Source organism: Fistularia commersonii, chromosome 3, assembly GCF_037954325.1.
Source record: "Fistularia commersonii isolate RoL2024-O1a breed Wild chromosome 3, RoL_Fcom_v1.0, whole genome shotgun sequence".
NCBI classification, from domain to species: domain Eukaryota; kingdom Metazoa; phylum Chordata; class Actinopteri; order Syngnathiformes; family Fistulariidae; genus Fistularia; species Fistularia commersonii.
The window spans coordinates 4,691,422-4,712,234 of record NC_141286.1 but is presented as its reverse complement, the minus strand read 5'-3'; the positions used below and the strand labels follow the sequence as shown (position 1 = coordinate 4,712,234).

At 39.4% G+C, this 20,813-nt stretch overlaps 3 protein-coding genes across 7 annotated transcripts; 1 reads left to right on the top strand and 2 right to left on the bottom strand.

Annotated features, from left to right (window-relative positions):
* Nucleotides 1–4,876: 4,876 nt before the first annotated feature.
* Nucleotides 4,877–7,181, bottom strand: bloc1s3 (biogenesis of lysosomal organelles complex-1, subunit 3). Of its 3 annotated transcripts, none has more exons than XM_086142081.1 (5): nucleotides 7,130–7,181; nucleotides 6,790–6,905; nucleotides 6,509–6,689; nucleotides 6,197–6,297; nucleotides 4,877–5,763 (listed from the first exon to the last, which is right to left on the bottom strand). In XM_086142081.1, the coding sequence occupies exons 2-5, from the start codon at nucleotides 6,901–6,903 to the stop codon at nucleotides 5,584–5,586; spliced, it is 576 nt and encodes a 191-aa protein (XP_085998207.1). In that variant the 5' UTR covers nucleotides 6,904–6,905; nucleotides 7,130–7,181; the 3' UTR covers nucleotides 4,877–5,583. The 3 variants fall into 3 exon arrangements, with proteins under 3 accessions (XP_085998207.1, XP_085998216.1, XP_085998199.1); XM_086142090.1 differs by having other exon boundaries at nucleotides 7,026–7,165; XM_086142073.1 differs by lacking the exon at nucleotides 7,130–7,181 and having other exon boundaries at nucleotides 6,790–7,123.
* On the top strand, nucleotides 6,780–11,733 carry trappc6bl (trafficking protein particle complex subunit 6B, like). Of its 2 annotated transcripts, XM_086142111.1 has the most exons (8): nucleotides 6,780–6,919; nucleotides 7,482–7,564; nucleotides 7,851–7,948; nucleotides 8,029–8,096; nucleotides 8,191–8,308; nucleotides 8,747–8,830; nucleotides 9,484–9,577; nucleotides 9,700–11,733. In XM_086142111.1, exons 3-8 carry the CDS (start codon nucleotides 7,853–7,855, stop codon nucleotides 9,729–9,731), a joined length of 492 nt encoding a protein of 163 aa, XP_085998237.1. In that variant the 5' UTR covers nucleotides 6,780–6,919; nucleotides 7,482–7,564; nucleotides 7,851–7,852; the 3' UTR covers nucleotides 9,732–11,733. The 2 variants fall into 2 exon arrangements, with proteins under 2 accessions (XP_085998237.1, XP_085998228.1); XM_086142102.1 differs by lacking the exon at nucleotides 6,780–6,919 and having other exon boundaries at nucleotides 7,291–7,564.
* A 3,213-nt stretch (nucleotides 11,734–14,946) lies between these two features.
* On the bottom strand, nucleotides 14,947–19,303 carry LOC147235277 (mRNA decay activator protein ZFP36L1). Of its 2 annotated transcripts, none has more exons than XM_086142051.1 (2): nucleotides 19,150–19,303; nucleotides 14,947–18,011 (listed from the first exon to the last, which is right to left on the bottom strand). In XM_086142051.1, exons 1-2 carry the CDS (start codon nucleotides 19,201–19,203, stop codon nucleotides 16,791–16,793), a joined length of 1,275 nt encoding a protein of 424 aa, XP_085998177.1. In that variant the 5' UTR covers nucleotides 19,204–19,303; the 3' UTR covers nucleotides 14,947–16,790. The 2 variants fall into 2 exon arrangements, with proteins under 2 accessions (XP_085998177.1, XP_085998186.1); XM_086142060.1 differs by having other exon boundaries at nucleotides 14,947–18,008.
* Nucleotides 19,304–20,813: the final 1,510 nt, after the last annotated feature.

Sequence of the window (20,813 nt, the reverse complement as noted above, 5' to 3'; positions counted from 1 at the left end):
TAACCAATCACAGTTGAGGGGCCAGTGTTCATTTCCTGTTAACAACCTTCATTTATGATAGTCTCATAATCTCCCCCCTTATTCGAAAAAGAAAAAGGTTGAACTTAATAGTAGCTTTTGTGCCAAACTGATAAAGATCAGACAATTGATGGGTTCCAACATTGGGTTTTGGTTAAATGAGGCACAGAATCTTTTGCTTTTTAAAACTCAAGTGAAAACAAAACTCAATTACCCAAATCAATGGTAATTGACAGCATCTATATTTATCAAAAGACAAAGAAAAATCATTTTGTTCATTAAATAAGCTTATTTTAATCAGGCTGTCACATAGCAACAGCAGAATATGACCATCGCATAGTTATAAACCAGGCACCTTTTTATGTGATGGGGACAAAGAGCGCCAAGCATTGTTTAAATGAGATGTTCAGAAGGGTAAAATAAAGTCATCCACATGGTGGCAATAATACTTTTGCAACCGCAGGGAAATTAAAGAACCTTCCAGAAATGCACAGAAGCAAGCCAATTGTAAGAGGAAGGGACAGAGGAAACCTGCCCCGCCAACATTATCCGAATGTGAACTGCGTGTGAGCAGAGCTTATTTGAGCGTGAGGGAAAACATCACTGAGAGACACAGAAAGCAAAGTCCAGCCTTTTCTTTCACACTCGGCCTGGAGACGAGCAGACAGAGACTGCCGGCCAGTGAATTTATCCCCACAAGCTCCAGAGACTCTGAGAAGCGGGTAGTTAATGCAATCTAATTTTCTATTCCAGACAAGTTTCTCAACTGTAAAATGTCAGGATTACTTTAAGGTCAAAAGGTACAATCACCTGTGTTGCATGGATCATATCTCGTTTTATTCTATGACAGTAACTTTATACTCCAACAGATAGTTTAAAGGAGCAGAAAAAAAATATATAGATAAGGTTTCAATTGTAACAGGTTTAATTCAAGTTGACCTTTAGAGGTAGATGTGTATCGAAAATAAAAAAGCGAAAACTGAAGAGATACTTTTGAATGGTGGGTCTGTCTTACTTGAAATCCAAGTGTTTCTGTTAAGCGTATTTTCTCTGCGGGAAGACATCGCGAAGAGTTGATTTAATGTCATCAGCAGGTAGAAAGTACCTTAACTTGGCCAACGCAGGTTGAAAATACACATTTGTGCTCCTGGACCCTCCAAATCATTAAAACTACCATTGACTTACAGGTCATTACATTTTTGTCTTTATTACCAACCCTCACATCGAAACATTAGGTTGAATGGCTACCATTGTCCTTCAGTTAATTTCGGATTCAAGTATGTGTGTGTGTGTGTGTGTGTGTGTGTGTGTGTGTGCAGGGGTTGAGAGGGAACCACAGGACAGGCAGTGCTATGGATACACAATATGTGATAGACCATAACCAAGCAGACTCAAATTGGTTCAAATTAAACCTTGACCATCAGATTCATTCAGTTTCCAATCTGTTTTTCTTTCATTTTTCATCCTTAACAATACATCGGAAAGTCGCATATAAACAAAGTTGATTTGGAAATGCATAAACTGACACGTTAATGTAATGGGTGTCAATTTTAGGATCCAACATGCAGGCAAAAGAGCCTTGCATTACGAGGGACAAAGAAGAATCAAGAAACTCGGCGAGCGCGAGGCAGAGGGAGACAGAGGAGCAGAAATATAGCGAGAGTGGTTTAGAGATACTGCAGACTGTCACTGTTTCACTGTTTTCCCCTCGATTTCCCAGTGTCTTACCAATCACGCTGCTTCAGTCGAAACAGCTGAGTGTGACATGACATCACACACACACACACACACAGATAGATAGCAGTGGGTGTGGGAAATGCTTTGTTAGCCGAAATGCTGGTCCCTCGATTTAAGACCACTGATTCCAGTGTCCCTGGGGTCTCATTATACTCCATTAAACTCATGTTACCTGCGTCCCAGTGTCCCTGACCAATTGATTACTGGCACTCCCACCCTCAGCCCATCTAAGCGCTACTTCAATTCCCTCAGCAAAAAAGCAAAGATGATTTCCTCCCCTGTAGTCTGAGACTATTCCGTCACACACACACAAGCCTCCATGCACAATGACAAGTCATTATAATAACATAAGATACATATGTAATGCTGCACAACTAATATAGTAACTATTTTAAAGTATTTTTGGTCATATTCAAAAACTTTGCAAAAAAATATCAACACCAGCGTGCAGATTTATATATTTTCATTCTGAATAAATGAATGTAATTGAAACCAAACCAACACCTTTACAAATGACAAACGGCGAGATATTATTATTCACAGGGGGAAATTAATTAAGACTACAAAATGACAAATGGTTTTTGAAAGATATATTCTATTCATGACCCTCAAAACCCGTCACGCTTGCCGACAAGCTTTGCCAGTATTAATCTTGATATTCATTGTTTGCCAATTGCAACGCCCTCCAACGCCCCTGACCCCCTTCCAAGTTTAAACATGATGATTGTAACTCAGCATCAGCTTGTGTGCACGTGCGTACATGGTATAAAGAGAAAAAAGAAAAAATTCCCAGCAGAATATTCACATAGTTTAGCTTGGTGATAGTGATAGGTCACTTCCCCGACAGTATTCTAAAATCCATATAAGGCTTTTCAACATTTCTACGCCAAAAACAATCAGTCTTGCACTGACAAATCCCATCCATAATCGTTAAATTTGGAGAGTGACAACAAAAATCACTATGGATGAACACGTACAAATTAGGGAGCCAAAGGGAGACATCATCAGGCAATGAAGTCCATCTCACACATCCCTCTAGACCAGGGGTGTCAAACTCATTTTGGTCCGGGGGCCACATACGGCTTAATTTGATGCCAAGGGGGCTGGACCACTAAAATTAACACCTAAAAGTAACACTAGGTCCAATTTTTTCCTTTGTTTTTCTGTAAGGAGGTAAACAGGTCGATCATAAAAATCTTTATATGTAATGTGCAATCTGTATATGTAATGAACTGTTAGTCTAAAAAATACATGACGAATTAATATTAAAAAAGAACTGATGAAATTACACCCTAAAAATATTGTTGAGTTAAGAGAAAATCTGGTCACTGTGGGAAAATGTGCCACTAGAATTTATCAGAACATTGATTTTTAGCATGTATAAGAGGAGGTATAATGTTTACAAGGCTAATGGTGGCTATTCTGGTTGTTAAATCAATCTTTTTAATTTTGATCTTTTTTTTATGTTTTTGCTGTCATTTGTGGTTTTTATAGAACTAAGAAAAGTAGAGATTGTTTTAACAATGTCACAAGACATTTTTCAACAAAAAATTATTTTTTCAAATTTTGAAGCAAAAAAATACATTGCAAAGTTACATTTTCCTTTTTTCCCTGCCACTTTTTTTTTTTATATGTATAAACCCCCCAAATGCATGTGTCACGGGGCGGGGCGGACTCGGGCAGGGAACCACACCTCAGAGCATGAATCAGGACGGGTCCCAGGCAGAGTGAAGGCTGGATCTCGGGCGGGGTCAAGGCTGGATCTCGGGCGGGGTCAAGGCTGGATCTCGGGCGGGGTCAAGGCTGGATCTCGGGCGGGGTCAAGGCTGGATCTCGGGCGGGGTCAAGGCTGGATCTCGGGCGGGGTCAAGGTCCGATGATCCACTAGGGGTTCCCGGTCTACACGCAGGGTCTGGTGGCTCACCTGGGTCAAGGCAGGATCTCGGGCTGGGTCGAGTAACACCGGCCGGCTGGGTCCGGTCGTAATGGGGTAGGGGTCCGGCGTGACAGGGGTCTGGGACATCCTCAATCCTCCGGTGCCAGGCAGAGTGTGCCACTGCCCTTTTTAGGGATCTTGATTAGCGGCAGCTGGCGCCGATTGCGAATTAATCTCAGCCGTGTCTCCTCTCAGCCGCCGAGAGGAGATCCTGACAGCATGTGAGAAAAAACACACGGGCCGCACTAACAGAAAGATTTGATGTCCCCCTGCCCCCCAGGCAGGGGGACACAAAATATTGTTCCGCGAGTCTGAGACCCCTGCTCCAGACAAACACACACGAGCCGCTATATGTGACGGGAGACAAGAGCAGCTGCGTTTCTTGGCCTTGCATCTGTTTGTGCTGCACTGCCCATCTCAAAAGCAACCCTTTACCATCTCCTTTACGGCACATCCTTGAATCACTGGCGCTTCGACATAAGGAGAATCACCTTAAAACTTAACACCACCATCGGTGCAGTGGTCACTGACCTTCGCTGTATACATTTGAAGTTTAAAACTGCACTGGATTAACAATATGGATCTGGGTAACTATTTTAGTAACTATTTCGGAATGGGAAAAGACAACAACAGAACAAGTAGCTGACCAAGAATGCAGAAGTTGCAAGGTATAGGTAAGGTAAAGAAGAAACTTCTAATAGCATAGAATACAATAAAATAGAACTTGTATAATATCTTTACTCATAGTACCACCATGTGGCTAATATTGGTACTACGTCTCATCGCCCATGTACAGTATTTTTGGATCATTACAAGTGACTCTCCAGTGAGTTGAGATGCAAAATTCAAAGTGTCTCATGCACAGAGTAGAAATGTGTTTCCCTGTACAGTGAACTTCTTACTTTGCTGTCCACAGTGCATTTGTATTGCTAAGAAATAGTAATAGTGTAAACATTGTTAGAAATATGAACAGTGTTTGCAGTGCAATAAGACATTTACTCTCAGTAAGACTCTTACTGTGAATGTGTTTTCTGATTAAAACTCTTAAGAGTCGAAGCAGATGTGAAATACTCATAATAAATATTGAGCACGTCATATCAACGACAGGTCTTTTGTTGTTAACCACACCAAACTTAAGGCCATCTGTCATGCAAGGATAGGAATGTCAACTGCCCTTTCAAAATGTACAGCAGAAATTGTTTATTTTCAGAATCATTATGCTCAATTTATGAAGAAATAAATAAATACATAAATAAATCATCAGTTTCCATGTGGATTTGTGTTCTCTCCTTATCAATAATTAAACAATAGCAACCTCTCTTTAAATATGGTTTCAGTAAGTCAATTTTAAGTATGCGCTGCAGTTTTTCCAAAAATCTTTAAGACCTGCAGCGTTTATCGCACTCGACTTTTTGCAATAACTGTGATTTGGCAACAAAAGTAAAGATTTTGAGGAAACTATTGCTAAAATGGAAAATGGAATTCAGCCATCAAAAAAGGCAAAGCAAAAACTGCTTCATCACTTCATAAAGCTGATATTCCATTCTAATGTTACATTTGAGCATAAAACCAGAAAATTCTAAGAAAAGGACATTCTGCTCAGGACATCCAAGAACAAGTTACTTCCTAAATATATTCACAATTGGATATGATCACAAATTCATTCTGAAATGTAAACCACAGTGTAAACCCACCTGAAAAATCCACATAACTTTAGATATAGTGTAAGGTCCTCAATTTAAACAAGCTACATCCAGCACATCAATACAAGTATGGTAAATCTGTTGAACATTAATTTCATCAAACGCATAAACATTCAAAACATTGAACATCTTTTTCCTACAATTTGAATATTGAATATGCGAAAATAACAATACAATAAATATGTATTGTTACAGCACAGGAGTAGTATTTGAATAATTGTCTCTAATATCAGGTAGTATTTGACAACTAGTGATGATGTCAATCTTCTCAGACACAGCTTTCAGGTCGTCCAGGATTAATCTGATACTATGGGAAGCGTTGATGATGGCGGTCTGTGAAGCGTTCAGCTGACTGGTTGCACTGCGCACCTTTTTCACAAAAAACAACTTGTCAATTAACCACCCAAAACTCAGGCAAAAACATTTTGTGCAAAAGTTATAACTTTCTACACTGGGTTGTCGGACTATAGGTGACGAATGTGAAATTTCATCGACCACAGTTACAAAGAAAAAATAAACATGCACTCTTTCTGAAGAAAAACTAAATCTCCACGTAAGACAAAACTGCATCCAAGAAGGGGGTTAGAAACCGGGCTCATACCATATAACAAGAAGCTTCATTATGTCAAAGGTCAAAATAATGCCAAATACAAAAGAAGTTCATGTACCGGTGCTTGATCTACATCTACAGCTAATGGAATTGATTCTGAATTTTTTGTACTTGTTTTTCCTAATCTCTTTTACTGCAAATATTAATTTTGACAATGAAATAAAAAACAACTCAAGTGAAAATGCATTATACCTCCCTGCTGGCATTTCCATAGACTTGTCTCAACGTCTGTGCCACGTCAGTGTAAAGTCGGCTATTCGACTCCTGCAACTTCTGCTGTAACAAAGTCTCACCTTTATAGAAAAAAAAAGGCAGAAATAATTTCCAAAGTTTTTCTCAACAGCATCATTATAACGTGTAGACTGTTGTCCATCATCACCTACATCCAATCACCTTAAGAGTTCCACAAAGCATCTAACTAACAGTGATATTTACATGTGTCTCTCAATCCAAAGGATTTACAAGTGTTACAATAATTGTAGTTTTGATGATGCCATTACACACCATGGGGTCTGTGAGTAGGGCTCGGTCTGTCCTCCACTACTGACTGAATATCAGGGTGATCTCTGACAACAATAAGTGGAGGAAGTTCCCTCCTGAGAATCTGGGCACTGCTTATTGCAGGGCTTGGCTCCGTATCCTCCTCTTCCCCATTACTGTCTGTCTCAGAGGCCTCCCCTGGAACCTAAGGGGATCCGGAGATATTATGACTTTATGATTTTATGAAAACAACCTTAGCAGACACATCTTCCTCCTGTGCATGCAGATATATACAACTAAAGCACCTTTGTTCCCGCTGCCGTGGCCAGGGGAGGAGGCATGGAGGTGATGTAGACCTCATCATCAGAGTCTGTCTCAGAGGCCTCGCCCTGCACCACGATCGGATACCTACTGGACATAACTGCGAATACACAGGTAAAATCTGATTTTTTAAGTCTTGAAGTTACCAGTAGCAGCGGTGGCTCGATACAATTTGAGAACTAAACAGTTCAGAAAACATTGATTAAGTTGAATGGCTTACCCCGGTGCTAATAAAAAAAAGATACAACTGGACTACACGTATAATAATAACAATGATTTTTCTATTCTTGTAAAGCGAAATAGATCCAAAACATAATGTCAAACCTTCGTGATGGCGATGTCAGAACAGGTCATGTGAGCAGACAGGAAGAGGCTTGTTTTCTGCCATCCAATCAAAACTCAAAACTAATGTCACATGATAGAAAAATGTCAATGCAATGATTGGAGGAAACGTCTGTTTCGTCATATTTACACTTACGGGTGTGTTTGGGTTTGTGTCGCGTACACCGAAATGTTGTTACCGCTGTCATTTTCTACATCGTGAAATAGCGATATTTAGGTTGATTTATGTTGGTAAACATCGAAATCGTTTAAACCAGTGGGTTGATTGAGTCTGTGACACAATGGGTTGTTATTTTAGATTGTTTTGTTGATTTGTTTGTCAAACCCCGCTTAGCTGTCACCGCTCAGGAATATCGTGGTGTAAAAAAGGAGTGCACCCCATGAAGTACGGTTCAGTTCCCTATTTTCGTTAGACAGGTATGTATAACTGCCTATATTATCTTTTTTTTTATTGTTGTTTGCCTGTTTTCAATGGCTATGTCAAGAGGCATTGTTCTCTAACTCATGCTTTCCTATGTGACAAAAAGTCGAACTCAAGATTTGTCCCTCAAAACCGATGCAACAACGCGAACCAGCAACGAGCTAGCTAACGCAAAACCAATGCATGTTCCCTCACTGAACGTTTGTCACTACAGTTTTCTAGCATTTTGTCAAAATATTTCATTATTTCACCGGCTTGTCGTTTGTTTTATGTGCCCGTTAGGAATGGCAGATGATGCTTTATTTGAATTTCTCCACATGGAGATCGTGTCGCATGTTTATAAAGTGCAACAATCTAATAAACAAGATATGGACAACAAGGTCTGTTGTATACACGCACTATGACATTGCATACATAATTGAATTTTGAACAACAATATTAACTTGAATTTCACTCACAGGACAGAGCTGTCTGTGTTTCTGTCTTGGAAGGGATGGGGTTTAGAGTGGGACAAGGACTCATTGAGAGGTAGATACACATGCATGTTCTGCCTGGAGGTACAACACAACATCATATCATACTGAATTATACACAAATCTAATATCTTCTTTTCACCGTCAAGGTTGACCAAAGACTCACCAAGCTTCAAGGATGAGCTTGATATAATGAAGTTCATCTGCAAAGACTTCTGGACCAAAGTCTTCAGGAGGCAGATTGACAACCTCAGAACTAACCATCAGGTAAAATACACAGAAAAGTAAACCGTGATAGAACTTCTTCTTTTTCTTTTGGCTTTTCCCTTCACAGACTGCTGGGTCCTCACTAAATCCCCCATGGTTTCCTTAATGGAATCATGATTTGTTCTTGAGAATAGACATGATTTAATCACATAACCTGAAAATGTGAGGGAACAAGACATTGTGATTGGATGCCTTGTGTTTGAACACATAGCACAATTGCAAATGTTTATTGTAGTTTGTTTGTTTCTGAGGGGCTAAGTGTTTGGCCTAAGTATTCTTTTCTTACACTTTTTGTAAAAAAAAAAATCACGCTTATTTTTGTCATACGCGATGTAATTTAATTTCCTTTTTAGGTATTTTGTGATTCCGCTTGTTTTATGAAATGAATAAAGGTTCATGCTGCTTTTTTATAGTGTGCTTGTTTATTTCTTGCCAAAGGGCACGTATGTTTTGCAGGACAACAAGTTTGCCATGCTGACTCAGCTTTCTTGTGGAAAACAGTACCTGGATCAGGCTCCTAAGGTTAGCGCGCAGGCTGAGGCAGTATACAAGTATATGATGAATATCATTTAAGTGTGATATTGTGGGTTAATGTTTTATGTATTTTGAATTTTATATGCTTTACATATTCTGAATGTCTTATTTGATAATTCAAAAGTTTTAAATTACAAGGATGTAATTTTCAGTCAATTTATCAAAATGTTCAAATGAAGAGATTAAGTGTAAGCTGTCAAAAACCTTCCTGAACTATTTCTAGAAAACATACTCATAGTCTATACCTATATTGAACAAAGAACAAATGACCTAAAAAAACACAAGTAACATTAATGCAAACAAAAATGTAACCTGGAAATATTCACAATATTACCTGAAAAGGGGAGGTTTTAGAAAAGTAGGAGCAAAAGATCTAATTTGAGAAAAATGTTAAATACTTGTTAAATGCTGAATTCAACAGAATTAAACAAACAGTAAATAAAAGTGTGATTCAAGTTTACCTGTGTTTGCTGAATACACTCAATGTTTGTATCTCAGCAGATACTGTAATAAAATTTTGATTTTGCATAACAGGCTTATGAATACCACAGCATTGCCCCCATTTGCATGGTTGCAATCTAGGCTCTGTATTTTGAGATCATTGGTTAAATTTTTGATTTTGTGTGCATCTTTTCTCTCAGCATCTCGCTTTTTCATGCGGTGTGGTGAGAGGAGCCTTATCTAACCTTGGTCTGGACAGTGTGGTAACAGCAGAAGTGACTTCTATGCCATCCTGTAAGTACCAGAATATTATTTCTGTTCTAGTGATCTTGGATGTTGTTTTTCACAAATGAATAAGAAAATAAACAAACAGATAATGTGAATGACAATCCCTGTATATTTTGTTGCCTTTGCAGGTAAGTTCCAGGTGGTAATCCAAAAATTGTGACTGCTGATATCCAGGATTCTGCCCATGTAGGGTTTGTGTGAATCCCAAACAGGAAGAAAGCAGTTTGTCTCACGACACTGGCCATACCAGAATGTCCATGCCAATGTTCCCTGAAGGACTGAACTGCACTCGCAAGGTTCTGATGACAACAGGTTAAAACCCTGAACCTGTGTGACCATAAGGTGGCACTTCTTTGCTTAGCTGTCAGTGACTGAGAAGTTGTGTTTTTACTGTTTGTAATTTGTAGTTCTACGGGTCTTAGATTTGGGGGATAAATTGCTGACATTCTGAAGGCTTCCACTCATGTTATATTAGGAGTGGAGAAATAACTTCATGAAAGCCTTTGAATATCATCAGATTCCCAAACAGAGACTGGACTAGCAACTTGTGCTTTGCTCAGACTTTCATGCAGATTGCCTACAAGAACCGGGTGATTCCTTTATACTGCTGGAATTTTTTGTTTCTGGTTATTTGGTGTGAAAACATCACTTTTCTTTTCTCCAAACAATTAGGTATTTAAAAAGATAGTGATCAGATAAATCTTGCACACATGAAACCCAATGGGTGAGCTGAGGTCTAGTTTTTGAATTTAATGCATAAAAGTGTTCTGCATAAAAGTGTTAGAGCCTGCCCAATACTGGAGTATTGGAGTACATTTTGATATTCGGTTATCATACTGAAAATTATAATGTACCTGTGACCATTTTCATGTTAAGTATATCAGTACTGTGTGTCTAAAAAAAAACTAAATAAAATATAACGGTGCAATTCTTTCATCTTATGTACTTTTGAATATATATATATATATATATATAAGCCAAATTGTTGTCGTTGCAATGTAAACTCTTCAGCGGCAAAGAAATGGATGTGGTTTGTGAACATCGTATCACCCCACTTCCCATATATACAGCATATCTGTGAGGGCTGTTATCAAAATCTCAACAGAAGTCTGGATTAAATGTCCCTACTTTGTCACGGCCTACATTCAACAACATGTCAATAACGTCACAATGTTTGAAATCTGATATGACACACAGAAACGAACCTGTAAAGTTTTATCTGCTATTTTTGCCCACCTTGACATTGGCAGGAAGGCCCAAAACAACTTGAGCAGTCAGCAGACTGATTTGTCTATTGTCTCTTACGCCACCTAAATATGAGTTACGATATGGACTTAATGAGGAAAAACTAGTGTATTGAAAATATATTTTAGACAGAAATTCACATTTTGTCCTATCAGTTTAGTCGTCATATTTACATGACACATTAGAAATTTTTCCCATCACTTTGAGACCTTTATATTGATTCGAGAAACACTTTTAGATTGAGAAGCTGAGGAACCATGATAATATATCAAATGCCCTTTCAATTTGGCCTTTACCCTTGAGATGTAAATATTGCATGTCCTGCAGCTGAAATTTAATACAAAATATTGAGATTTGTGTAACAAACAACCTGCTGCAAATGTGATTGGATTTTGCTGTAACAGTTTGATTAATTTTGGACTTCTGTTACATTTGTTAGTGAAACTTTGCTTCGCTTCAGATTAGGATTGTGTTCTAAAGTGACTGCCAACATTTAAATACCACTGTTTGGCATTTCTTTCTGAAAGTTTCTGTATCATCTCAGATTTAGCTGCATTTATACTTGCCCTTGTGTTTTGGACATAGAGGGCACACTACTTGTTTATCACATATGACAATAAAAGATGTGAATTTGAAGGAATTTTCAATCTTTCATCTTGTTTTCAAGGGCAAGTTAAAAACCCTTTAAATCAAGAGCTTTCACATTTTAGAACAACTGTGTCATTCAGTGATTGTCTTGCACACAGTTCACATTTATCACATTTATGGTTGATGCAGTTGCCTTTTTCACTCACCAGGTGGACACATTGAGCAACTTTCATTTTTTTTTTTTTTTTTGCCACTTACTGTACAAAAGTTTTGCTGATATTAATGAGCCAGTTGTTTTAAACTCTTTCTATTAAAGCATATTAATTCATTGACCTTTAGTTAATCCCTTCAGAAATAGAACTCATTCTAGGGTCGAGGCTGAGCGTTGTGTGCTACATGATACTCTATCACAGTAACTGTATTGTTGTCCACTGAATATGGTTTCCTGTTGTGTTACTTTACAATTATCAAACCATACAGGAAGAAACTGTCTGTAGCATGATGTATTGGGATGCTTCTAATGCAGGCCTTATTATTTTGTTAAATATGTCACATAATGGCTGTTACTGAGTGACCTCATTCAAAAGGAATTTCAAAAAGACCAGATGTGGAAATAGCTATAAGATTGCCTGGGGGATCTTTTCAACATTGGAGAAAATAGCTGTTACCACTAATAATCCCACCATTGCAAGCAGATTTACAAGTAATTATTCTATTGAAAAAGCTTTTGTAACTACTATCAACAAAGCCTGACAAACACAAGCATTTTGTATTTACTGTGAAAACTAATAGGAAAATAACGTTAAATACTACTTGGTATAACGATTTCACATCATTCGGTCCAAAACTGTCAATTTATCATTCGTTGACTGTGGTTACTTTTGCGCTACTCTTTCCTCCTTTAGCATGGAGATCTGATATGCATGAGTTGAATAAGGTATCCCCCACTGAATTCCTGCATAATATGCAGGTTTTGTGGAAACTTCAGCACAGCTGAAGAAATGCTGCTAAAGAAAACCACACAAACAGCGCAAGGCATCTGCATGCATGTGTGGCACCTGACGACGACCCGCTCTCTTCCCCATTTGTTGCAACCCATTAAACACTCAGACCAAATCCTCTCTGGAAAAAAAAAAGGGACTAAAAAAAGGTGGGATTAGAGGGAGGTCCCAGTGAGGGGGGTAAAATTGCAGAACTCTGTAGGAGGAGGACGAGACTGAAAGAGTGAGCAAGTGGAAAATGGGATGGAGAGAATTAAGAGCCTCAACAGGAGGCTACAGGGAAATGAAAGGTGGGAGAAAAAAAGTGTATTAGAGAAGGGAGGAGTTGTGGGTAGGGAGGAGGCATCACAGGAAGAAAGAAATAGGTAGAGAGGAGAGGATAAAGATGTGACTGGCTGCATGTTGGTTTTCAGTGTGTTGCAGTCTAGATTAGCCAGGAAACGAAATGCGCCGTTTTGCGGGAATTAAGAGACGACGGTGAATTCTCTCCAACAACTGCCCCGCACATCTCTGCACCCCACCCTACTGCATCACAATGTCACCAATACACTCACAAAGAGAAGCGGTGAATGAAAGGAAGGGGGCGAGGGGGGTGCGGGGGTTGTTCAGTGGCTCGAAGAAAAGACAAGGCCTATTCGAGAGTCCGGAATTAAACAAAAAACAGCTTTTCTTCTCTGAAATTGATGACTCTGTACAAATGACTGAAACTATCCGTACACTATCAGGTAACGTGTAGCATGTCTTCCATCTGCTGGAAGAGACAAACTGCGATCTGAAGTTGTACAACCTCAACAAAGAGTCAAAATCCAGTCAAGTGTAAAACATTTCACAGTAGATGTTCAGGGTGCTGAACTGGTTATGAAAGAATACTAATAATAAACAAGGCAAAAACCGCTTCGACCCATTTCATTGGTACTTTGAAGCAGTCGTATAAATATTATCTAATCTCACAGTTTGAGCGGTGGTGAGACAGTTTTGTGCCAAATACAAAGAAGGATGCATCTTACATGGTGTAAAAATGTTAATAGAACAGAGTTGTTTCAGCAAGAATACAATGTTATCAAGAAATTAGATTCTAATTTGTACATAAATCTTTCATGTTCAAGTATATCAATAAATCTACAATACTTAACACAAAATGGTTTGTTAGTAAACAGCCATTTGCTCAACGTCATCCTGGACTTGCTCAAAGACAACACAACCTAGTGTGGGGTAAGCGGAACAGATTATTCACATAATTAGTTCCTAATCTGGTTTATTATTATCTCTCAATAATACATAATCAAATCATTGAGTACAATTGTATGTTGTTGATACTCAACTGAAAACACAATTTTGATTCTAACAAGGAACATAATTTACACACAACAGGAGGATCAAAAAGGATGTTTTAACTTTTCCTCATTTTTAAGATGACTCCTTACCAAATCATTCAAACTTCACAACACGGAATAGTTCGACTCTCACTCGAACACACAAACTTTGTCTCCCTGGGCCATATGTTGACCTGCGGTGGACCTGAATACGGCCATCTGCCTGCCTTTCCTATGTCCCACGGGGCAAGAGTGTGGGAGAATGCCTATCAGACACAATACAACACACACACACACATACACAAACGCATGCACGCCTTTAACCCTTTCACAGCCACTAATCACTCCCAGACAACCAACCCCTCTCATGTTAACAGTGACAAGATAATAGCCCCTGTATGTGTGCATGAAAGAGATTCCTAAAGGGCCAACCATTTGCATGTATTTTAAACTTTCTCTGTCTTTTTTGTAGAAAAATCCATCACCATTAAGCTTTATGATAAAAAAAAAAACTCTCATTAGATTCCTTCATTTAACTGACATGATCCGGCATAGGGCTTGCTTTCAGGCACTGTTAACAGTGATGTATTTGGTTTTTAAGAAGAACTTAATTATCCATAATACACTGGCAAAGAGTGTTGGTGGTTGAGAAAAATTATTTATAAATCGAACGAAAGTGGAGAACTAAAGGAACAGAGGATAAAAGGTTTAGATGATGGGATGAAAGCAGTGAGCAAATTTTAAAACCCAAACAAAAAACTTCATCTCTGCTGAAATCTGCAGCGTCCAACTAGACTTAAGTAGTTATAACGCAACCATTCGGGGTTTTGAGACCACATGAGAAACCCCAGTCGGCCCCGCTTTGTCCATGAGTAGCGAGGTAATAGCTGCAAAAATCAGCAACTTACCAGAATGACCTAAATGCATTAATTATATGTGCACAGTCTTTGGTCATTAAAGTGGACCACAATCATGATTGGAACAAAAGCATTTGGTTTGTTAAAGGAGAGGATTGTTCTTTTGAGTTTTAAAACAAGCTTACAATGGTCTGTTTTCACAAAAAAATACATTTGATGATTTAAGTTTCCTCAAACGATCGAAATTGTTGCAGAACTACTCAGAAATTGACAGATGAGAATGTTCTTTCAATGTTAATAAATTACAAAATGTCACTTACGTTGCTATCAAATGACAATGTTTTTCATCTTGGGGAATAAGTAGTCAAACGTCTGGTAAAAAAAAAGCCAACTTTATTTTCAGTACAAAAAAGCAAAAGAAACTCAAATATATTAAACTTGATACAAGCATTAACAAATCAAGGTATTCTATAAATATGTTAAAATAAATTAAAGAAGATAATTTACTAAAGAGCATCACCTTTAACACTAACAGACCTAAATCACGTAGATGAAAAGGCAATTTTAAATAGACCAAAAAAAAGTTATAGTCCTTGCTATCACAACTACATCATAAACGAACAAAATATTGTAACATTCTAAAAATACTAACCCTACAGTACACTGAATCTAGCTCAGTAAGCCAATAACCCTTGACGTATATAACCAGGATGCTACACCATTCAGAACAGTAAATAGCTAAAACAGAAGAAAGTGATTCTAAAGGAGATGGCGAGGTCAGTCTCGAAAACTACAATATTATCAAATATGAAACGCAGTCTAACATTTACACCTGCCTGGAGAAGTGAGAAAGTACCCAGGAGCTTAGGAATGTTTTAAAGTGAGAATACATCACAACACCACAACTTCTCACCGCCTTCATTAACTCGAGGTTTGAGCTGACTGCCTTGCACCTAAAGCTTAATTTTGAACACTAGGCAAAATGAGATGCTAAATAACTCAATTGAATCTCAATTAAAAACTTGTCTTGGTCCATATAAATGGTGCAACTCTTGCATTGTCTGGCTGAAAGAAAAAAAAAAGTTCATAACATGACATGAACATTGCCTTTGAATTCTAGCTTATTTAAGTCACTACGTTCTCCCTCTGTCAACGAGTGTTTAAGTAGGGCAAATGTGGACATTTTTAATGGAGACAATTGTCATTAATGCACATGTGATTGAAAAGCATCACTTCACGATGTGGACAGCTTAACTAGGTATAAATGCTTGGAAAAAAAAAACAAAAACAAAGAACCTATCAATGTCCCGCGCACCTCTGCAGACCAACCAGCAAAACGTGGCTCCACACTACCATCGAAATGTGACAGGGTGTTTAAAAACACAACATTACCAGCCCGTAAATTAATCTACATCGGCTCTCAGACTGCACAGCCATGACGCAACGCAACTTTCTAAAACAATACTGTGTACGCTCTTAATGGAAAGAAGCGATTGCGCAACACAAGCCCATAGTGCATTTGTCCAATCTTAAAAAAAAAAAACACAAACGTCGATGTCTTTGGCCTTATCACATTCTTCAGACTATCCAGGGGACGCTGACAGAGGAAAATGTAAATAGTGTGGAGGAACAAGAGCCAATCACACTGATTACACCATTATTTTTTTCCCCCCAATCAGCAATTTCAGTGTACTATTCTGATAAACTGAACACTTCCATCACAATGAGTCCTACTCACAGGAGGCTGACTCACAATTCAGGAAAAGCACAAGCATAAAACACTAAAATATTGAAAACCTTATTGTATCAATCACCGCATCAATCAGAGCATGCACAACAAGAACAGTGTGCAACTCTTTGATAATCATTTCTACTACCCCTTTTCCTTTGACCATTCATCATATTTATTGTGCAAAAGACCCACTAAAAATCTATCAAGATTTACTTTGGTGTCAACACCCACTCTACTTCAAGCACGGCTGTGGTTTTTCTTTTGCACTCACTGCTCAAAGTTTAACCACATGCATCATCAACAGGTGAATCTTTGAGTCAGTCTTTACATCCGGTGACAACGTAGAGACACACATTTATGCTATCGGACTGCACATAGATGAATATCGTGCACTTATGGGGGTGTGCCACATTCGAATGTGGTTTTGTCTGAATGTGAATTTGGGTGGTGCACATACATGCGTGTGCAGCGGCACACAATGGCCTAAACGCTGACCACAGCAGCATCGTCAGGAACAGAAAGCTGACTGAAAACAGCCAGTCGTTTGCCATTCCCCTCATTGTTGCCATTGCAGGATTCAGATCCACTGACTGAGCTTGCAGAGCTGCTTCCGTCCTGGTCCTGGTCTGACAGAGAGGTGTAGGACAGGGATCGGGTACCAAGAGGCTCAGAAATGGCCCCAGAAGTACCGATGCTTTGGACCAGGGAGGGGGAGGTAGTAGGAGAACATCCCGAGTCTGGGGAAGGGAGGAATGGAGAACGGTGATCTGATGCATTTGGGAGCGGGTACTGCGGGGACGGGGAGGCCTCAAAGGCAAGAGAATCCATCTCCAGGAAGGCGTGAGATAAGAGGTCAGTGAAATCGGCACACGGTGGAGGGGAGGCCGATGGAGCGCGTGTGAAGGAGGTGGAAGCGGAGGTGGGCTGACCTGGCTGGATAGGCTGAAGCGGTTGTTGGGGAGCAGAGGGGAAACCAGCAAAGCTGAAGCTCTGTCTGAGGAGTGGAGGTCTGTGTGAATGGGAGGGGGTGACAGACTGGGGGGCAGTACTTGAGGAGGAGGACGAGGAGGAGGACGAGGAACGAGAGAAGAGTTTCATTTCTTCTTCATTGTTGTGGACAAAATGGCAGCGGATTCCATAGGGGCAAAAACCAATGGTATGAAACGTACGACATGGCTCTGTTTTGTATTTGGGGTGCCTGCTGAGATCCCGCAGCTCTTCCGGCCCATGTGCAAATTGGCACTTTCCACCATACTTGCACAAGCCGCTCTCAGTGAAAGAACGACACAGTTCGGTTTTATAGCGTGATGAGGAAGATGGGGTGGATAAAGACGAGGTGGAAGAGGCCATGCTGTTCAGTGAAGTGGGGCTGATTTCACTTAGGGAGTTCTTTAGGTCCGACCCGGACCAGACCAAACTAGCTGCTGCCGGGCTGCTGGTCTCAATCATGCTGATGGATCTCTGGGAAAGGAAGCCTTGTTTTACCCATTTTGTAGATTTTGAGAGCTGACAGGGAAGATGGCACTCTGGCTTCTGCCCCCACTGATTGGTGGACAGAAAAACGCTGTCTGCAGGTGGATCAGTGTTCAGGCAGGAGATAGTGCCGCAATTATGGTGCTGTCCAACATATCCTGGTGTTCTCATTGCCAGACTGAGGGGTGACAGGCCCCTAGTCTGGTCCCTCATGTCCAGGTTTAATATCTGCTGGAAAAAAAGTCAGAGGGCCTTAAAAGTTATTTGGTTAAAAGGAGTGAGATCCCATCATGACATTACTATTTCTTTGTCATTTATCTGAATTATTTTAAAATGAGCATTTCTCAGAATCATTAGTGGTGAAACTAGCATCTGAATTGCTCTGAAAAAGAAAGTAACAGTGGTTAACATCAAATACCTTCAATCTATTTTTCTTTAGCAAGCCAGGCCATGCAAGACTAATTCTATAAATTAGACAGTAACCATTAAAACCCTGATCTTTATCAGGAAGCTATATGTGAAATAAAAGTATATAAACCTTCTGCTGTGTGGTGGATTTCTATGAGTATACATTTACGTGTTAGGATCGATGTGCATTGAATGTATGATTACTTGTGTACATCTAAACATCAGCAGCATTTTTAAGTGGTGTCTAAATCAATGTTGATCACTGGGATCGATTAGTTTATAATCTATGTATTGAAAAATCTTGCAGAACATCAAAGGATGTAGAAAGACCAACCTTTTTTAATTACTGATTACTGTTGCTAAGCCAAAATATGAGTGCGTAGTTTTATGGATCAGTCGAGCACTTCTCTGCTACAAGATGCATTGTTAAGGAGTTGACTAGCTCATTTTTCGTGTATAACAAGAGTTGTAATGACCTTGTTTCAATGTTTCGTACCGTCAAATCACATTGAATTTGACTTTTACTCATTTTTTTCCCCGTTGTGGAGGATTATAGTGACTTTCCTTTGCGTTTTTAAATACTTTTACAGCATGACATGAGCCGTTTATAACGGTTGACACTACTTTCCTTATGGCCGTTGACTCGAATGCGCTTGTCGCCAGACCATTGAGTTTACTCGCTTTCAGATAGTTAAAACATGTAGTAGTTATAAGCAGCCTTCAAATTCTCGAATAACATAATTTTATGGCCAGGGTCGGTTAACTTTTGAAAGTAAAGTCAAGCCACGTGTTGATAATAAACCGCTGCGGCAGCGGTGTTTGGTTAGCAATACTTTAAAACACGAAGTTAACAAGCTGGTGCGGTTACAAGTGGGACAAGCTAAGCTAACACCCCCGACCTGGCAAACTTTTTCATTTCTTTCTCCCACTCCCCTTCACTTTTCTTTGCACATTTAGTTACCTTGCACATCATCTCTTCCAGGTCAGCAAACTGGTTGACGGGATGAGACGGCATTTCGCTGAGTTATCGAAAGCGGTAAGTGGTCTTGTCTGCCCCCGCGGCGATAGACGTCGGCAACTCGCTGGCATCGGTTGGTCAGAAGTTTCTAGTCGCCTCCGTGGTGCGAAACAAGCACTAGTTTCGGACCACGTGTGGATTTAAAACCTAACACGACTCCTGGCCACGCCCCCAAACCCAAGTTCCACCTCAGAACTTACTTCCGGGTTCCTGACGTCACCAAAAGTAATTTCTGGCATTAAATGTTTTGCAATATATTTGGACAGAGACCAACCTGATTCTGTTTCTTTATTCGTTTCTTTGACTAACACAGTTCGACCCAAAATTGTTATATACATGACAAAAATATTGTGAAATCTGGTAAGACATTGACTTTTGGGAGATTGGATGGCATACTAAATTATATAATTTGTGAGATTGGATACTGTATGAATTACGATTGTACAGCATTATACGACATCATTTATGTAATATATAATATTATCAATGAATCACAACACTGAACTATGATTAAGCCAGTTTTCAGCAGCTATAGAGGGAAACCTCAAGTCTCCAAACGTTGCTTAATCGATTAATCGCCAGCCTGCAATTTGGTTTGGCCACTTGCTATATAACTCATGTGTATGTTTATTCTGTTCAATCTAAGATTTTTTGGGAATACGATGTAAATAGATAGGCCACATTTGGCCATAAAAGACACATTTGAATTTGTTATCCCTGACAAAGCACTTTGACAAGAGCATTTGGGAGCATGTATAATACTGGCACATATACAACCACAATTGTGGACATAAATGAAAGAAAAAGTTTAAACAAAGCACAGCCTACACTATAAGCTCATTATCATAACAAGAATAGTTCCAAAGAAAAGCACATGAGGACAATAAAATTTAATTGTAGTTATAGTCACTGACAGCTACCACAGTGAATGATTCTCCAACCACTTGGTTATAAGACAAAGTTAACGTGGGCTACAAGCAGGCTTACCCAATGAGTAGAAAAGGAGAGCGAGAGAAAGTAAAGGTGGAAACAAATGGCGAGAGAAGACAGCGTGGAGACAGCTGACCCATCTGATGCAGACAGGGAGGAGTGAAGTCTTTGATTTCAAAGATAGAGGTAAATGTGTGAAAACTCCTTCGCAGAGTCGAGAGTGTCTGACACACACACACACACACACACATGCTATTTGTTCTGAAAAAGAAAAGGCAACATGAGGAAAATAAAATTCCCCACAAACACCCCTTTCTTCACTTGTGAGAGACGAGGGACATTTGGTCCTCGTTGCAGTCTTACCAGGAGGGACGTCTGCAACGACATCAACGGGCTGTGGTTATCAACAACTGGTTACAGGATGTGCATGTCGTGGCTGGATATTATAGTGTACTTTTAGTCAGATGCATGGTAAAACTAAAAAAGGGATAAAGCTTTACCACTTTAACTGTCAGATAAATCTATTTATAGGCTTTTACCCATGAGCGTAAATGTTGGCTAATGTTAAAACTTACTGAATCAGTATTTCAAATTGAAAAGATCTGTAATGTTTGTGTCATCTAAATTTCTCAGTTTGTGTAAAGTTGTAATATATACCAACCAAATCCCACGCCCTT

Bases quoted from the DNA above. Each gene is read 5' to 3' on its own strand.
- LOC147235277 (XM_086142051.1), bottom strand. From the start codon at position 19,203: ATGCCGTCTCATCCCGTCAACCAGTTTGCTGACCTGGAAGAGATGATG. The intron at 18,012-19,149 runs GTAACTAAATGT...CTTTTTTTCCAG, and splicing joins TGGAAGAGATGATGTGCAAG to CAGATATTAAACCTGGACAT.
- trappc6bl (XM_086142111.1), top strand. From the start codon at position 7,853: ATGGCAGATGATGCTTTATTTGAATTTCTCCACATGGAGATCGTGTCG. The intron at 7,949-8,028 runs GTCTGTTGTATA...TTTCACTCACAG, and splicing joins AACAAGATATGGACAACAAG to GACAGAGCTGTCTGTGTTTC. The intron at 8,831-9,483 runs GTTAGCGCGCAG...CTTTTCTCTCAG, and splicing joins ACCTGGATCAGGCTCCTAAG to CATCTCGCTTTTTCATGCGG.
- bloc1s3 (XM_086142081.1), bottom strand. From the start codon at position 6,903: ATGTCCAGTAGGTATCCGATCGTGGTGCAGGGCGAGGCCTCTGAGACA. The intron at 6,690-6,789 runs GTGCTTTAGTTG...GGATCCCCTTAG, and splicing joins CCACGGCAGCGGGAACAAAG to GTTCCAGGGGAGGCCTCTGA. The intron at 5,764-6,196 runs GTATAATGCATT...TTTGTGAAAAAG, and splicing joins ATGGAAATGCCAGCAGGGAG to GTGCGCAGTGCAACCAGTCA.